The sequence below is a fragment of the Lepidochelys kempii genome, chromosome 2 (assembly GCF_965140265.1).
Source record: "Lepidochelys kempii isolate rLepKem1 chromosome 2, rLepKem1.hap2, whole genome shotgun sequence".
Classification (NCBI taxonomy): Eukaryota; Metazoa; Chordata; order Testudines; family Cheloniidae; genus Lepidochelys; species Lepidochelys kempii.
In genome coordinates, this window is record NC_133257.1 from 9,248,225 (window position 1) to 9,263,244 (window position 15,020).

At 46.7% G+C, this 15,020-nt stretch overlaps 1 protein-coding gene across 2 annotated transcripts in view; it reads left to right on the top strand.

Moving 5' to 3' along the window:
• The window catches only part of GPR20 (G protein-coupled receptor 20), a 37,978-nt gene extending 23,436 nt beyond the window's left edge, over positions 1-14,542 (top strand). For both annotated transcript variants that reach the window (XM_073329334.1, XM_073329333.1), the window contains exon 2: positions 12,676-14,542. In XM_073329334.1, coding sequence (XP_073185435.1) covers positions 12,694-13,773 — 1,080 coding nt within the window. In that variant the 5' untranslated portion in view covers positions 12,676-12,693 and the 3' untranslated portion in view covers positions 13,774-14,542. The remainder of the gene's footprint in view (positions 1-12,675) is intronic.
• The last annotated feature ends 478 nt before the right edge of the window (positions 14,543-15,020 follow it).

Consider the following 15,020-nt stretch of genomic DNA (forward strand, 5'->3'; position numbering starts at 1 on the left):
TCTGTATTTGGTTGTTAAACTTGAATTCTTGTTAAAGTTGGCTTACACAGATTAAAAAGTAGGAAGGCCATGCTGCTCTGTTCATTGTCTCTTCACACATGGCACAGAAAGCTAGGCTTGCTGAGGGCTGGAGAATGGTGCAGGTCTAAGCTTGACGGCGCAGCAGAAAGTGAGAGAATCTTTCAGAACAATGCAGCTTTCCTTCTTTTAATAAAGTGCCTAGGTCACTATTAGAAGAAACACTTTAGCATGGTCATATGACATGCCCTTTTGATATGGCTGCTACTAGTGGGAAATTGGGGTAAAATACTCGATCCGTTGCTCATTTCAAACCTTTTCCTCAGGGAAAATTAAACTTGCAAAGCCCATACAGTTGGTCGGAATTGCAGTGAGCCTGGCACGTGTCTAGTGCTAAAATCCTATAGAACAAGAGGTGAAAATTTCACTAAAAAGAGTCGAGACTCAGACATTTGAGAATTCAACCAAGCAAACGTTTATTTCCTGTGGAACCTTTATTATCGATCTACAGAGAGAGAAATAGCAAGAAAGTCCAGTCCAATGGAAAGGGCAGTTGTTTGGGAGTCATAAAATGTGCAGTTTCTTTCTATGTATGCCACTAACCTGCTATGTGCCTCGGTTTCCCCGTCAGTAGACAGAGAATAAGGGTACTCGCAAAACACTTGGAGATCAAGGGATGAAACTGCTATTCTGAAGTATTTTGATTAGCATTCAGGAGAAGCAGTGTACACTTTGTCCTCTGCACTTTCACTCAGCATTTGAACCAAATTCTGGAGTGGCCAATAGTGTTCTCTCTAGTGGCAATGACTAAAATAAAGGAAGCCTATGTGGGGAAGTCATATGTTGGATGACATGCTGATGGAGTGATTCTCATAGGTCTGCCTTTGTTTGGCACGTAACCCTGGGCGAGAAAGTTAAGGGACCAAACATAACTCCCTGTTGAAAGGCTCTGCCATTCATAGCCCCAGCCAATTCTGCTCAGGCCTGTTGTCAAATCTAAGAGCAGCCAGGCAGCTGGAGGAAAAATAAAGAGCAGAACTTCACCTTAATACACAAATGGCTCATGGCTCAGAGGTCTTTCAAATAAAAGAACCTTCCCTTTCAAAAAGGTACTGCACAGATGTCTTTTGCCTCTTGTAGGGAGTTACTACGTAATAGAGATACAGAGATGATGGACAGCATGATGTAAGATGTATTTCTCGCCTCTGCTCACTAATCCATCTCACCCAGGTGTACTATTAGCATTCAAAATCTCTGAGCTTCTTTCTGAAAGCGGCCCCTTTTTTAAAATAATAAAGATCCTGTTACAAAAAGGCCTGTCTTCCTCACAGACATGGACTTTCCCCCGGTTATACTGATCCCTCGACCGGGACTGACAGATCTCAGTCCTGGATCAATGAGGTCTGTATTCCCACACAATCTCCGGTCTAGAGACGAACATGGTGTCCACTGGAGATGTGTCATTCCAATGCTTCTCAGCGATAGATGGTGTTTGTTTCTAGCTCTGGCAGATTGTGAGATATTGAACCTTCCAAATCACAATGGGAGAGCTTAATAGATCATTTGTACAGATATGAAAATGTACCGCTCAACCTAAGGCTTTACAGGAAGAGGGACATACAAAATACTATGGCACCAATAAGATGTTTGAAAAGTCTAAACATTTCAGGAGCAACTCTTCTCTAAAACATGGCATGAACAAGTCTGTGGTGGCTTGAAGGCTTTATTGGCACTGAGACAGGCGACCAGGGTAATGTAACCATTTCTGATTCGTGATAAGAATAAACTCATAACAGCACTGACCATTGTGTGTGTATATTTAGTGACAGGCAAGTGACATATTTCTATATATATATAGGTCTTCTTCTTCCCTCACGTCTACTGGTGTAAATCAGGCGTAACTGTTGAAGTCCGTGGAGTTACACCACTGCAAAATAAACATAGTAATAGACAAGCCCTTGAATATTTCCTAGTATGCAGATTTGTATTTTCACAAGCTTCAGTCCATATTTTCCATGCTTGAGCAATGACAGGGCTGAAGGAGTGCAGCTCTTTCCGGGTTTTAAATAGAGTCTCCAGAGTGTCTAGCATTGCTGATATTTCGCCAGAGCATCAGCTTCTAGCCTGCTTTCAGAAAGAATGCATCTGTGCCCAACTGAATGGCCCAATTACACTTTAAAAAAATAATTCTGAAAAATTGAATTTGCCTTCTGTAATTGACAAAAATCCCTTTAGGTCTTTGGCATGACACTGATGGGACGTTAGGATATATAATTGCTGGAACATAGGTATAGTTTTCTGAGGGGATGCTCCCGCAATGTGATCCGTGAAGGATCCTGCATCCTTGTGGGTCAGTTGACAGGATCCTAGCCCTAGACTGCAAGCTCTGAGGAGCAGGAACTGTATACACCTGTATGCATGTGTAACCCACCGCTCAGTGTGTGTTGGTGCTGATCCGCAGAGCCGGTGAGCTGTTAAAGCCACAAGCTACAGAAGTTTGGTTCTTTAGCTCAAGTTGTATCAGGTCATGCTTTTAGCTCTGGCAGGCTGCAGTTCAAACCCCAGTGTGCCAGCAGAGAGCGTGGATAATAATTCAAGGTCCATGAGTACTTCCATTCTAACCCCCTTTTCAGTTACTTTCCAACTTCCAAACTTTTCGCCCGTCAGAACAAAACTTTCAGGGCCTTGCTTTTTCCTTAAGTTTGAACAAAATACTTCCCCATTTATAAAACCCTGGTGACTTTTTTGAAGAGCTCTAAATGCCAACGTACCGAGGAAGCTTGGCAACTGGGGAAAGTTGCATTTGGCATGGAAATAGCCCTAACAGAAAAGAAATTCATTGGAGAGGTCTGGTTAAAAAAAAAAAAAAGCCGGGGCGGGGGTTTGATTTGACTAAGTTATGAGGGCTTGAAAATTGTCCTCTCTGCAGACATAGTCTAATTTTTAAAAAAGACTTGAAACAGGGTTTTTTTTCCTAACCAGCGTTCTGGGTGAAAGAACACACCTGACTAGAGTTAGTGTGGTGTGCGTAACCTTAACTGCAGCATCCTCGATTTGCAGGGTTTCGTTCTGAAAGCCAGATGCTGGCGTAACAGTGTTTTCTATGAGAGAGGGTAATAAATGTGAACAAATGTGAAAAGTGCTGAACTGATGTTCCTGAGTACTGAAATTCTCCAGCCACAGAGTGGACACTGAGCTTGGTAAAGGCAACTTTCCCCCATTCAACCCCAGCCTACCTGTCTCAACTGTGATATGATGGGGGCCAGACTAGGGCTGATTGTGATCAGTCAGGGACAGATTTTTAAAGAGATTCTAGCCACCAAAAGATGCAGCTAGGTACCTGGCAAGATTTTCAAAAGCATCTTGGTGCCTAACTCCCACTGGTTTCAATAGGAGTTAAGCACTTTTTAAAAATCTCACTGTGTCCACCTGCATCTTTAGGGGCCTAAATCCCTTCAGCCGCTCTGGTGCCTTCAGACCTTAGCTTCTGCTGAGAATGCCAATGAGGGTGCCACTTAGTGATGGGTCTTTTAGTGATGGAGTCAACTGTCCCCTAGAAAAACCAGCACATTCCACAAAGCCTGTGAGCTTCCCCCTGGATTTGTTTAGCTAGTTTCCTTTCTTCTGAACAGTTCTGAACTCAGGGTATTCTGCTGGCAGTATGCAGCATAGCCATCCTTTCCAAGCTCACTGAGATACACATGGCATAAAAGCTGTGCTCTGTCTACAAAAAATACCATATTTGGCCAGTTTGAGCCATAGTTGAGCAGGAACTTGCCAGCACGCGGATCTGACCATTTTAAATGGAAAGAGAGCGGGTTTAACCCTTCGTTTATAAATAAGATGATAAATCACTGGAGGAAATTTAAACACAGAGTGGCTGCAAAGCTAAACACACGCCGAAGCCGTTCCCAGAGAGCTGGGTAACGTTCGAAGGCAGGAGGTGGGTAGGAATTAGCCCAGCTGTTCAGATTCAGGGCTGTGAGACGGGGAAAAGCCGAAGCATTAACTTCGACTGTTTATTTGAATTACACTCTGGCTTGTTTGTTAATGTTCTTTTCGGTCTTGGCTGTCGCACCATGTGGCTCTCTCGTTCCCTCACTCTGTGCCCCCGTGCCGAGATCCTGTCTGCTCATGCCGCTAAATAACCCTTTAACGGTGCAAGTGCTGCTACAACAGAGCTTGGTTCATTCCCCCTGGCTGCCTGTCTTCTGCATCCCACTTTGCATCAGAGGGCCTGAGCCAAAGGCCAAGTGAAAAGACTTCCCTGGTCTTTGCTAAGCATTGGACCAGGCCCCTAAAGACGAGGCTGACGTCGATGTTCGCTGCAGAAGCAAAACTAAAAATGCAGTGAATGAAAACCTGGTGGTCAGCTCTGCCCTGCTGGGAGCGGCCCAACAGTCCCAGGGCTGAGCTACCGCTGAGAAATAAGCTGACAACAGGGAAAGAGACTTTAGGGTCTGGTCCAGCAAAGCAGCCGTCCGTTTCCTATCTGGAAATGGAATGGAATCAGGGCCGGCTCTAGGTTTTTTGCTGTCCCAAGCTGGGGTGGGGCCGGGGCTCGCAGGCGGCGCTGGAAGTGGAAGGAGCAATGTCACCTTCTCACAGTGCCTGCAGGGGCTTCTCCCCCCCACCTCCCCCCCCGGCCCGGCCGCGCAAAGAAGCCCCGAGATAAGGGGTGGCACAAGGCAGCGCAGCCCCGGCTCCCCGGCCGGACTCGCCCTCTCCTCCCCAGTTAGCGGCTGGGCCCTGGCAGCTCAGCATCCCGGGGCTGGGGCTTCCCCTTCCCGCTGCGGCCGGGGGCACGGCGCCCTCGCCCCGTCTAAGTGGCGCAGCTCCGAGAGCGCAACTGCCCCGAAAAGAAAGACTGGCCGGAGCGCCGCCCCTGGAAATGTGCCGTCCCGAGCACGTGCTCGCTTTGCTGGTGCCTAGAGCTGGCCCTGGATGGAATCAGCCCGTGGCATGGGTCAGGGATAAAGAATCGCTAAGAGAGTTGCTCTTCTAACACTGAACAAGGAGCTTGATCAGAATAAGGAAAACAATAGCAACCCTAAGCCTTTGTTTTCTCCCTTTCCCAACCCCCATCCCGCCTAGCTGCCTGCTACAGATTTAAAGAAACCAGGGGCATGTGCAGGCATTTAAATGTCACTGTTTTTGGAGGGGCAGGTTCTGTGCCCTTGCTGCAGCCCTGGGGCCGGGGGAGCTCGCTCTCCCCACCCCGGCCCCAGAAAGAAACAGCATACAGATCCTTACAACCTCAGGTGCTGAATCTGGCCTTTGATAATAAGGTATCTGACAGTGGTGTCGATAACTGAACAGTTAGGCTGACGCCAGATACTTAGACAATGATTAGGTCTGCAGAAATGGGTAGGAATTTGGGGGAGAAGAAGCTTTTTCATGATATTATGATGCTTCCACTCTGCTGTCACCGCGACACGCAAATGAAAATAATTGGATAAAAAGATAAATAGATCTGAGCAGCGAAGATCTGACGCAGTCCAGTTCCAAACTGTCCCAGCATGTCAGGGGTGCTTGAGCCAGAGGGGTAACATGGTCCTGTGAGCAGTGCACCCGGTTTGGAATAAGGAGACCTGGGAGACCTCTGGAGAGTCTTGACTCTGCCGCTGACTTTCTCTTTGCCCTTCAGCAAGTCACTTTGGACAAGATTACTAAAGGTGTTTAGAGATTGCTGCACTCAGCATTGCCATGCCCAACAGAGTTAGGTGCTTAAGTCTCATTTTCAAAAGGGATATAGGCACTTAGGAGCCAAAATCCCATTGGCAGCCAATGGGACTTAGGCTCCTCTGTGCCTAAATCACTTGTGAAAAATGAGACTTAGGCTCCTAAATCAGGTAGGCATTACAAAGTTGAGTGCAGCAATGCTTAAACCCCTACAGAAATCTGGGCCTTTGCCCCTCTGTGCCTCTATATCCCCATTTTACAGAAGAGGACAATATACCTTTTGTCAAGCCCTCGGAGCTCTACAGCTGAAAAGTACTAAGTAATATTAACTGGGATTTTGGTCCAGAGCCATCTCATTTTTAAAATATGGGTGGAGGCTTTTTAGTTTTTGCCTTACCAGCTCCCCAGTCCCTAACGCATATTACCAAGCGATGGGGGTAGAAAAATAATAGAATGTGACCCAACAATAAAAGTCCACTCACCTTATATTACAACTCTCCTGTAACGATTTCAATTCTGATCTGGAGAAGGTGCAAGCTCTCTTTTGCATGGGGCCCAACTTGCGGCTTTTGCATTGCCCGCTAGTGAGGAAACCTTTAGCGTAGGGGTGGCCAACCTGAGCAGGAGAAGGAGCCAGAATATACCAAAGTACACTGCCAAAGAGCCACAGTAATACGACAGCAGCCCCCCATCAGCTCCTCCCCGTCCCCGCTCCCAGTGCCTCCTGCCCACCAGCAGCCCCACCGATCAGCGCCTCCCTGCATCTCCTGATCAGCTGTTTTGTGGCGTGCAAGAGGCTCTGGGGGTGGGGGAGAGGAGCGAGGGTATGGCAGGATCAGGGGAGGGGGTGGGAAGGGGTAGAGTGGGGGCAGGGCCTTTTGCAGAGCCAGGGGTTGAGCAGTGAGCACCCCCCGGCACGTTGGAAAGTTGGTACCTGTAGCTCCAGCCCTGGAGTCGGTGCCTCTACAAGGAGCCGCATATTGACGTCTGAAGAGCCGCATGGGGCTCCGGAGCCCCAGGTGGGCCACCCCTGCTTTAGCATAACCTTTTGGGCTTTGTTACTGAGACCTTGGTACCAAGGCAGGCACAAGGGACGCCAAATAGAAGCCATCTCCACGCCATCCTGTATCTACTTTTCTCCGACACAGATCCTTCCCTTTTCCATGGAGACAAGCAGAGGCAGGGTGAACAGATCTAAACCAACCATGTTGGCCTCTCCCTTACAAAAATCCAACACTGTAAATTCAGTTTGGCAGACAAAGGGTTACCTACCACCTTTTGGATACTAGGTCTGCAAAGGCCAAGAGCTTGCTTCACTTTAAACTGGGGCTAGGTGAACAAGCCATATGATTTGCCTCAAGTATCTACAGTATATGAACAATATTCCTCGAGGCCGGGGCATGTCCATTTTATTTGCCTGTAAAGCACCATGCATACCTATGACACTCTCAATTATAGTGATAATGAGGCATGTTTACAGCATATTTTGCTCAAGTGGCTAACTTGAACTAAACTGGAGCAAAGGAAAATGTAGGGTGAATATTGGAAATTCCTATGCCAGAGGAAGAAAAATCGCACAGGAGAAGTAGTGGAAGCTCATAACTTGGGACATTTAAAACTAGACTGGATGCGTAGAAACGATGATAGACAAAGAGCAAACCGGATCACATGACCAAGGGCAGCTAACAATTCAAATTTGGCTGTCTCAGTTCCAAGGCTTTGTTCTCACTGCCTGATGTAAATTACAATGAAATATTTTTGGTGCCGTAATTGTCTGAAGGCGTCTATCTCCAGTGTTCTGCTTTCTCTGATTTGGATCACTGTGTCGGTGTGTTTTTCATTTTTATTCTCTTGTTTGCATTGTATCTGACTCTTACTTGGGGGCTGATCCAACACCAGTGGGCGTGTTTCTTTGACTTTCATGGGAGATTAGGCCTTTGGTCTCATATGTTTAATTCTGTCCTTACTTTAATATAAATTAAAATGCCATTGCCACCCTCAGTTCCAACTTGAGAGGCAGAATAGAGACTGTGTCATTCTGTATTTCAGACTCAGGTAGAAACTCTCAGATCGAGCCGGGGCAGAATTGGATTTCTATTTTTTTATCATTTCAACAGATAATATCAATGTTCATTTTAAAGCATTTTTTTAGCTTTTAATTATTTAAATTTTCACAGTGGCAGGAAGTTATCAGGGGGAGAGTCAGACAAAGCAGCAAACTTGTGGCTCTCCTCATCAGGGCAGGCCAGAGAAAGGGGATTCTGTTTCATGGAGCATTTTGATATTTCAGATTTGGTTTTGCCGCGATTTGGAACAAAACCCAACCATTTTGAAATTCTCCATGACTTCCCCAGAGCTGCGAACCTTGAGACCCCTGGAATCCCCAGCTCCAGGGCCATGCCCTTCATGGGCTACCCCAGAGCCACGGACCCTGAGATCTCCAGTTCAAGGGCTTTCTGCCTCATGGGCTGACCCTAGAAGCCCAGAAATTCCATGCTGCCCTAGAACCACAATCCAGGGAGCTTGGGAGCCAGTGCTCCCAGGACTTCCAGGTTCCCAGTTTCCCATCAGACCACCAGATAGGCTGCCAAAGAGCTGGGAACCTAGAAGTCTGGGCTCCCCAGCAGCCCGCCACTTCGCTGAAATTGAAGCAAAGCATTGCATCTAATCGGCATTCCTGGACGGAAACCCGTTCCCCTGGCGAATTTCCAACCCACTCTGCTCATTAGGTTGCATTTTACAGGGGTAACTATTAATAGGAGCTTCTTGCAGGCAAAGCAACGCTCGTTCTGTTTCCAAGAATTTCTCATGAGCAGCAGAGTGGTTGAGCACATGTAGAGAATCTCTTCAAATGCTCCAACGCTCACTTAGAAGAGCACTGGGCTTTCTAGAAACCTTCCCAGGCTTTCTGCAGATTGCACAGGACATTTCACCTTCTCTGACGGGAACTCCAAGGATATTTCAAGTTCTGTTAATTCTGTTTACATCTAAGTTTCTCATATTACTAAGTTTATTCATTGATCTCATGTGCTTTAAGCTCGTTTGGCCCAGGGCTTTCAGTATTATCCTCGGCTGATGCTCTCGGGGGGGGGTTAACCCCCAGGTCCCAAGAGGCTGATTTGAGGTATTCCAGATGTTTTTCAAACCACTTATTTCAATCAGCCAAGTTTCCATATATATAGTTTTTATACCAATATGTTTAAAATAGTGGGTAAGTCGGGAATGATTTGAAAATTAAACTATTGGACCCTGGCAGTAGCAGCTTGGTTTGGAATCTCAAGGCTAATGTTGCTATGTCTACAAAGCTCTAGAAGCTGCTACACAGCTGACTGAGTCTTGGGTGTAAAATGAAGTTGTTCCTTACTTTTATGGCGAAGGTAACTGCCTGGAAACTATCTGACTGTATCTGAAGAACTCAGACCCTCTATCTGCGCACCCCAATCACAGGTCAGAGCACCAGCAGACACTCAAAGCAAGGCTCAGCCTCTGGTACACTCAACAGGGCACTTCTCCCTGTTCCCACCTGTCCCCGTGCCTCAGTGAGTCGCAGCTGAGAATACCAGATTCAGGACAAACTGCTGAGAAATAGGGCAGGCTCACCTCAAACTGGTGGTTATTCTATCATAAAATCATAGAATATCCGGGTTGAAAGGGACCTCAGGAGGTCATCTAGTCCAACCCCCTGCTCAAAGCAGGACTGGTTCCCAACTAAATCATCCCAGCCAGGGCTTTGTGAAGCCTGACCTTAAAAACCTCTAAGGAAGAAGATTCCACCACCTCCCTAGATAACCCATTCCAGTGCTTCACCACGCTCCTAGTGAAAAAGTTTTTCCTAATATCCAACCTAAACCTCCCCTACTGCAACTTGAGATCATTACTCCTTGTTCTGTCATCTGCTACCACTGAGAACAGTCTAGATCCATCCTCTTTGTAACCCACTTTCAGGTAGTTGAAAGCAGCTATCAAATCCCCCCTCATTCTTCTCTTCTGCAGATTAAATAATCATTAGATTGTACAAAGCCAGTAATAAAAGTAAACTTCGGTCTCACCACACTGGTTAACAAGAAGCAAAATATGCAGGCTCCTTTGGCATTCCAGCCCTTATTGCACCACTGGACTTTGTGATGAGTGGTTCCTGAAATCCAGTTTCATCAGACAAAGAGATCAGACCACACAGCCAGGTCAATATACAAGAACCATACTGCTGCCAATCCTTTAGTCACTAAAGTCTAGTTGTTTATTAATAAAGAAAAGAAGAAGAGAGTTAAAATGGTTAATAGAATCATATACCTACAATAATGGCAATGTTCTTATAGCAGGTTTTTAGCAGTGATGTTACAGACGGCTGGCTTGTAAAGTCTCTGGTAACTTCCAAAAGATTGGAAGTTCCTCAGTCCATAGTCCAATATGCTCCTTTTGGTTGTAAATTCACAGTCCAGAGAATCAGAGAAGGAAAAATGGAGTCATTTCAGGGGTCTGTGATACCCTTTGTCATGTGCCTGGAAATGTACAGTCCCAAACAAAGCTCACAGCACAGTTTGCGGGAAATTACTGGCACAAGATGGAGTCCAGGGCCTCAGGAGCATGTCACATGCCCTTACATGGCTTGCTGACTCACAGGGGCAGCCACTGGCCATATCCGTCCTAAGGTGTTCACAGAAAGACTTATCCAAGTGGAATGAGTTTCTCCTTTGGCCCGTTGTGAGAGGGAACTGTTCTTAATGGGCAATCAAGGTTGGTCATAGTTCAACCCTACAGCATCACTGCCAAAGCTCACTTCTCTGCTACCACTTAACCCCTAGACAACCCACCCCCAAGACAACACAGAGCTCTAGGCAGAGAGAGTGCCCCTGTGGGTCAGTCCCAGGCTGTGACACCATCACTTCTCCATGGCCTCACCCCTCCATCTGGAGTGGCAAAAGAAGGAAGAGAGGCAGGGACAGGGGTAGTGATCTGGGGCCCTTTCTTACATTCAGACTGCACCAGGCAGTGGGGAGGGTCCCAATATTTACATGCTGGCCTCTGAGCTGTCTCTGCCTGGCTGGATGAGCTGGGCATGCTGCACCTTCTCCTTCTGCCACACACAATCCTCTCTTGGGGGAGTATTGGCAGGGCCCCTGCTACTTCCAGGTGTCGTTAACGGGTCATTGATATCCATGGGACAGTTCACACCTCTCCGAGCAACCATTGTAGGCTCTTTGTATGCTCAGGGAGATGTTGCTGTCTTTGTACGCTCTGGCAGATGTTGCTGTCACTTCCAGGTGTAGTTAACACCCTATTGAAATTCATAGGACAGTTCACACCTCTCAGAGCAAGTGTCTCAGGCTCTTTGCACACTCAGGCAGATGTTGCTGTCTTGGTTATGCCCACTTCATATTTTCAATACCTTCCCAAGCTTGAGGGCTAGAAGCTTACCCCAGACCACTGTTGATGTGGCCAGTGTTCCCACACTGCCCCAAGGCCCACCTGCTGTGCTTGTCTGGCACTTTAATTATAATTATTATTTACTTATGGATTTGTATGAGAATAGTGCTGGGTGCCCCTGTCATTGACCCCGTTGCTCTAGGCACTGGACAAACACCGAACAAACAAAAACAAAAGGAGGACTTGTGGCACCTGAGAGACTAACCAATTTATTTGAGCATGAGCTTTCGTGAGATAGCTCACTTCATCGGATGCATCGGATGCAAAAGTACTCCTTTTCTTTTTGTGGATACAGACTAACAGGACTGCTACTCTGAAACAGAACAAACAAAGAGTCCCTGCTCCAAAAAGCTTATGCAATCTAAGTATGAGACAAGAGACACAAGGTGGATACAGACAGACGAATAGTGGAAGCACAAGGAAACAATCAGACACTACTGCTCAGCATGACAGGCTGTGATGTCAGCACACCAGCTGCCTAATTCTTGCCTAGATAGCATTTCTACATGTCCCAAGCTTCTGAGCAATAGGATTTTCCCCAGCCCGCTAAGTGAAGATTTTTAAATGAGAATGAAGAATTTGGAGACCATTTTTCCACCATGGTTGGCTCACCTCTGTGCCCAGTGGCATCAATCATACCACCTGTATGCAAGGAACAAAGTCACCCTGCTCTGGTCTGCCCAGTCCTTACTCACGATTCCTGTGAAACTCTGCTGAAAGATAGTGCCTCTCATTGACTCCCAGCAATAAGTGAGTCAACAGATCTGTGTCTTCTTTACTTTAAAAACTGAACAGATGTGTGCATGCCTAAAGGTACATCTGAACTTGGCGCTGGGGGTACGATTCCCAGCTCCAGGAGACATACCTGCGCTAGCTCTCATCCTACCAGTGTGCTAAAAATAGAGCATAGCCCCAGCAGTGCAACCAGCAGGAGGGGCTAGTTGCCCTGAGTACATGCCTAGGGTCTCTGATGGGCATGTATTTCGGTCTGCTAGCTCAAGGACAGCTAGTCCGGGTATGTCTCCTCAAGCTGGAATTCACCACTCCCCCCAGCTCCAAATGTAGACATTCCCTACATTCACTTTGCCTATTGCTGTACCTCTTGTCCATCCACAGATCTTTCCCTCCTTGTGGTTTGTTATCCCATCATGTTGGGCCGTATCTATAATATGGAGTGTAAGCTGTTCAGAGCAGTAGCATGACTCTGCTTAGCTTGTGAGATGTGATGTGATCGCAGACTGAGATGGTCTGGCTGCAGGCCCCTGGGGAGATATAATTATCCATAGATTCCCAAGCCAGAAGGGACCATTGTGATCATCTAGTCTGACCTCCTGTGTAACACAGGCCATGGAACTTCCCCCAGATAATTCCCAGCGCAGATCTTTTAGCAACACACCCAATCTCGATTTTAAAATTGCGATTAATAGAGAATCCACCACAACCCTTGGTAAATGCCTTCAAAATGCCTCGTAATGTGGCTGCAAGTGTTCTATTCTGTGAACCCCTGCACATGCCTGTAAATGTCTCTTTGCTGTTGCTTCCTTCTTCCAGGTCCCCAGAGCACTGAGTATGCACGCCTCCTCCACCCGAGTACCAGCCCTTAACCTTCTCAACTCCACGAGGGCGCCCAACTCTAGCATCTCAGATGAGGACAACTTGTTCAACAAGTTCATCCATCTGGACCAAGAACTTTACCAAGACTTCTACAGCCTGTGGATAGCCCTGATGGTGGTAAATGCCATCATTTTCCTGGTGGGAGTTGTGCTGAACAGCTTAGCTCTCTACGTGTTCTGCTTCCGCACCAAGACGAAAACCACCTCTGTCATCTACACCATCAACCTGATCGTTACTGATCTACTGGTGGGCTTCTCCTTGCCCACCCGAATCATCATGTACTACACTGCAGGGGATTGCCTGAAATGTTCCTTTGTTCACATCTTCAGCTACTTCGTCAACATGTACTGCAGCATTCTCTTCTTGACGTGCATCTGCATCGACCGGTACCTGGCCATCGTGCAGGTAGAAGCCTCACGTAAGTGGAGGAACCCCAGCTGTGCCAAGGGGATCTGTGTCTTCATCTGGGTCTTTGCAACTGTGGTCACTTTCTCCATCCTGACCATGGCGATAACCTTCGCACCCTGCTGCCTCGCCAAGATCTTTGCCGTGATGGTCTGCGAGTATTTCTTCCCACTCATCATCATCACCTTCTTCACCACCAGGATAATGTGTGCGCTGTCCAAGCCCAGCCTCATGCACCAGAGCCGTGAGAGGCGAATGAGGGCCGTTCAGCTCCTCACCACCGTTCTCATCATCTTCATGATCTGCTTTACACCTTTCCATGTGCGCCAGGTGGCCATTTCCATCAACCCAGACATGCCCCGTGACATCAGCTTAATTGTCTACCATGTGACCATGACTCTGAGTAGCCTCAACAGCTGCATGGACCCCATCGTCTACTGCTTTGTCACCAACAACTTCCAGTTGACCATGAAAAATATCTTCAGGAAGTCAGAGCCTGAGCAGATAAGTGGGGACATTATCACTATGAACAAGAGCTCCAAGGGCTCAGGTACAAATGCGATCATTGCCTTCTCAAACACAATAGGCAGCCCTTTGAGCTTACCTTCAACAAACAGTACACAGATATAATCAGCTCCTAGAGGGACATGCTACAGTAAGCCAGTGTGGAATATTGCTGGGCTGTCTGGTACTATTGCCCTTGGCCTCTTGTTTTCAAATACGAGCTTTGGAGCGACTGTGTTAGAATTTATTCCACGAGAACATTATGCTCTTTTTGGAAAGAGGAACTCTCAGTGCCATTAGTACCAATACAAAAGAAAGTCCATTAATTACAGTTCACAACAGGAATGCTCTGTTTGCATTTTAATATAGATGTTTTACTAGCAGCAAATCCCTTACTGTTGTGGTCTTTCTTTCACTGTTTCACACGGCAGTGTGACAGTAAGATACCAAACTGCAGGAGGACTTAGAAGGCCATAAACACTCTTCTTGTCGGTGAAAGCCTCCCAGCCTCGGGAAGGAATATTGTTGTTGAGTAACGCGGATTCTGCTGACCTTTCCAAGCTACTAGAGACAGCAAAGATTTAAGACACCAAGCAGAGTTGTCAGTTTGAGGTGACTGAACTGAAGCGGGACAAAATAAATCTAACCCACTTGTCACTAGCAGCTATTCAGTTGTTTCTGAAACACATCTGAACTTCCTCAGGGAAGGCACTCTAAAGCAAAACAATATCCCCCCCACCCCCTCAACACACACACCCTTAATATATCAGCTATAAGGAGAGGATTTGTATGACTTTATATAATATATAAACATGCAAGGATTTGTATTGCTTGGTTCAGATTATTCAGTTGGATCACCAGTTTCCTTTTGTTTCAGAGAGGCATGGAAAGAAGCTGTCCAAGCATATGTGATTTCTTGGAAACTCTGTTTCCCACATTTGCTCCCTCTTCTAGCAAATCGGTGGTGATGAAAAGCAGAACTGAAAGACGAAGATGTGTCAGCCTTGTTTAAGTTTATTTTGTGATGCAGCATTAAAATAGGGTTTGCTATAGCAGATCCTACCATTGGTCCAACTAATCTGTATCTACCTTTCCTTTAAGGCTTCAGAGGAAAGCAACAACAACAACAACAAATCCCACAACTAACTCCACAACCCCATAAAATATCTAGGTTGAAATCCATCTCAGGGCAGAACCTTAGGCATAATTTAAGACCTATGTTTAGGATTTAAATTATGTTGAGGGCCTTTTCCCAGGGAAGAACTTCACCTCTTTCAAATTCCGTCATGCTGTTCCTGGGAAGGGATGAATTCACTCCTGATCCCCTGCAGCAATCAGTTTACACCCCAAAGCAGGCGGGTAGGTTTACACCC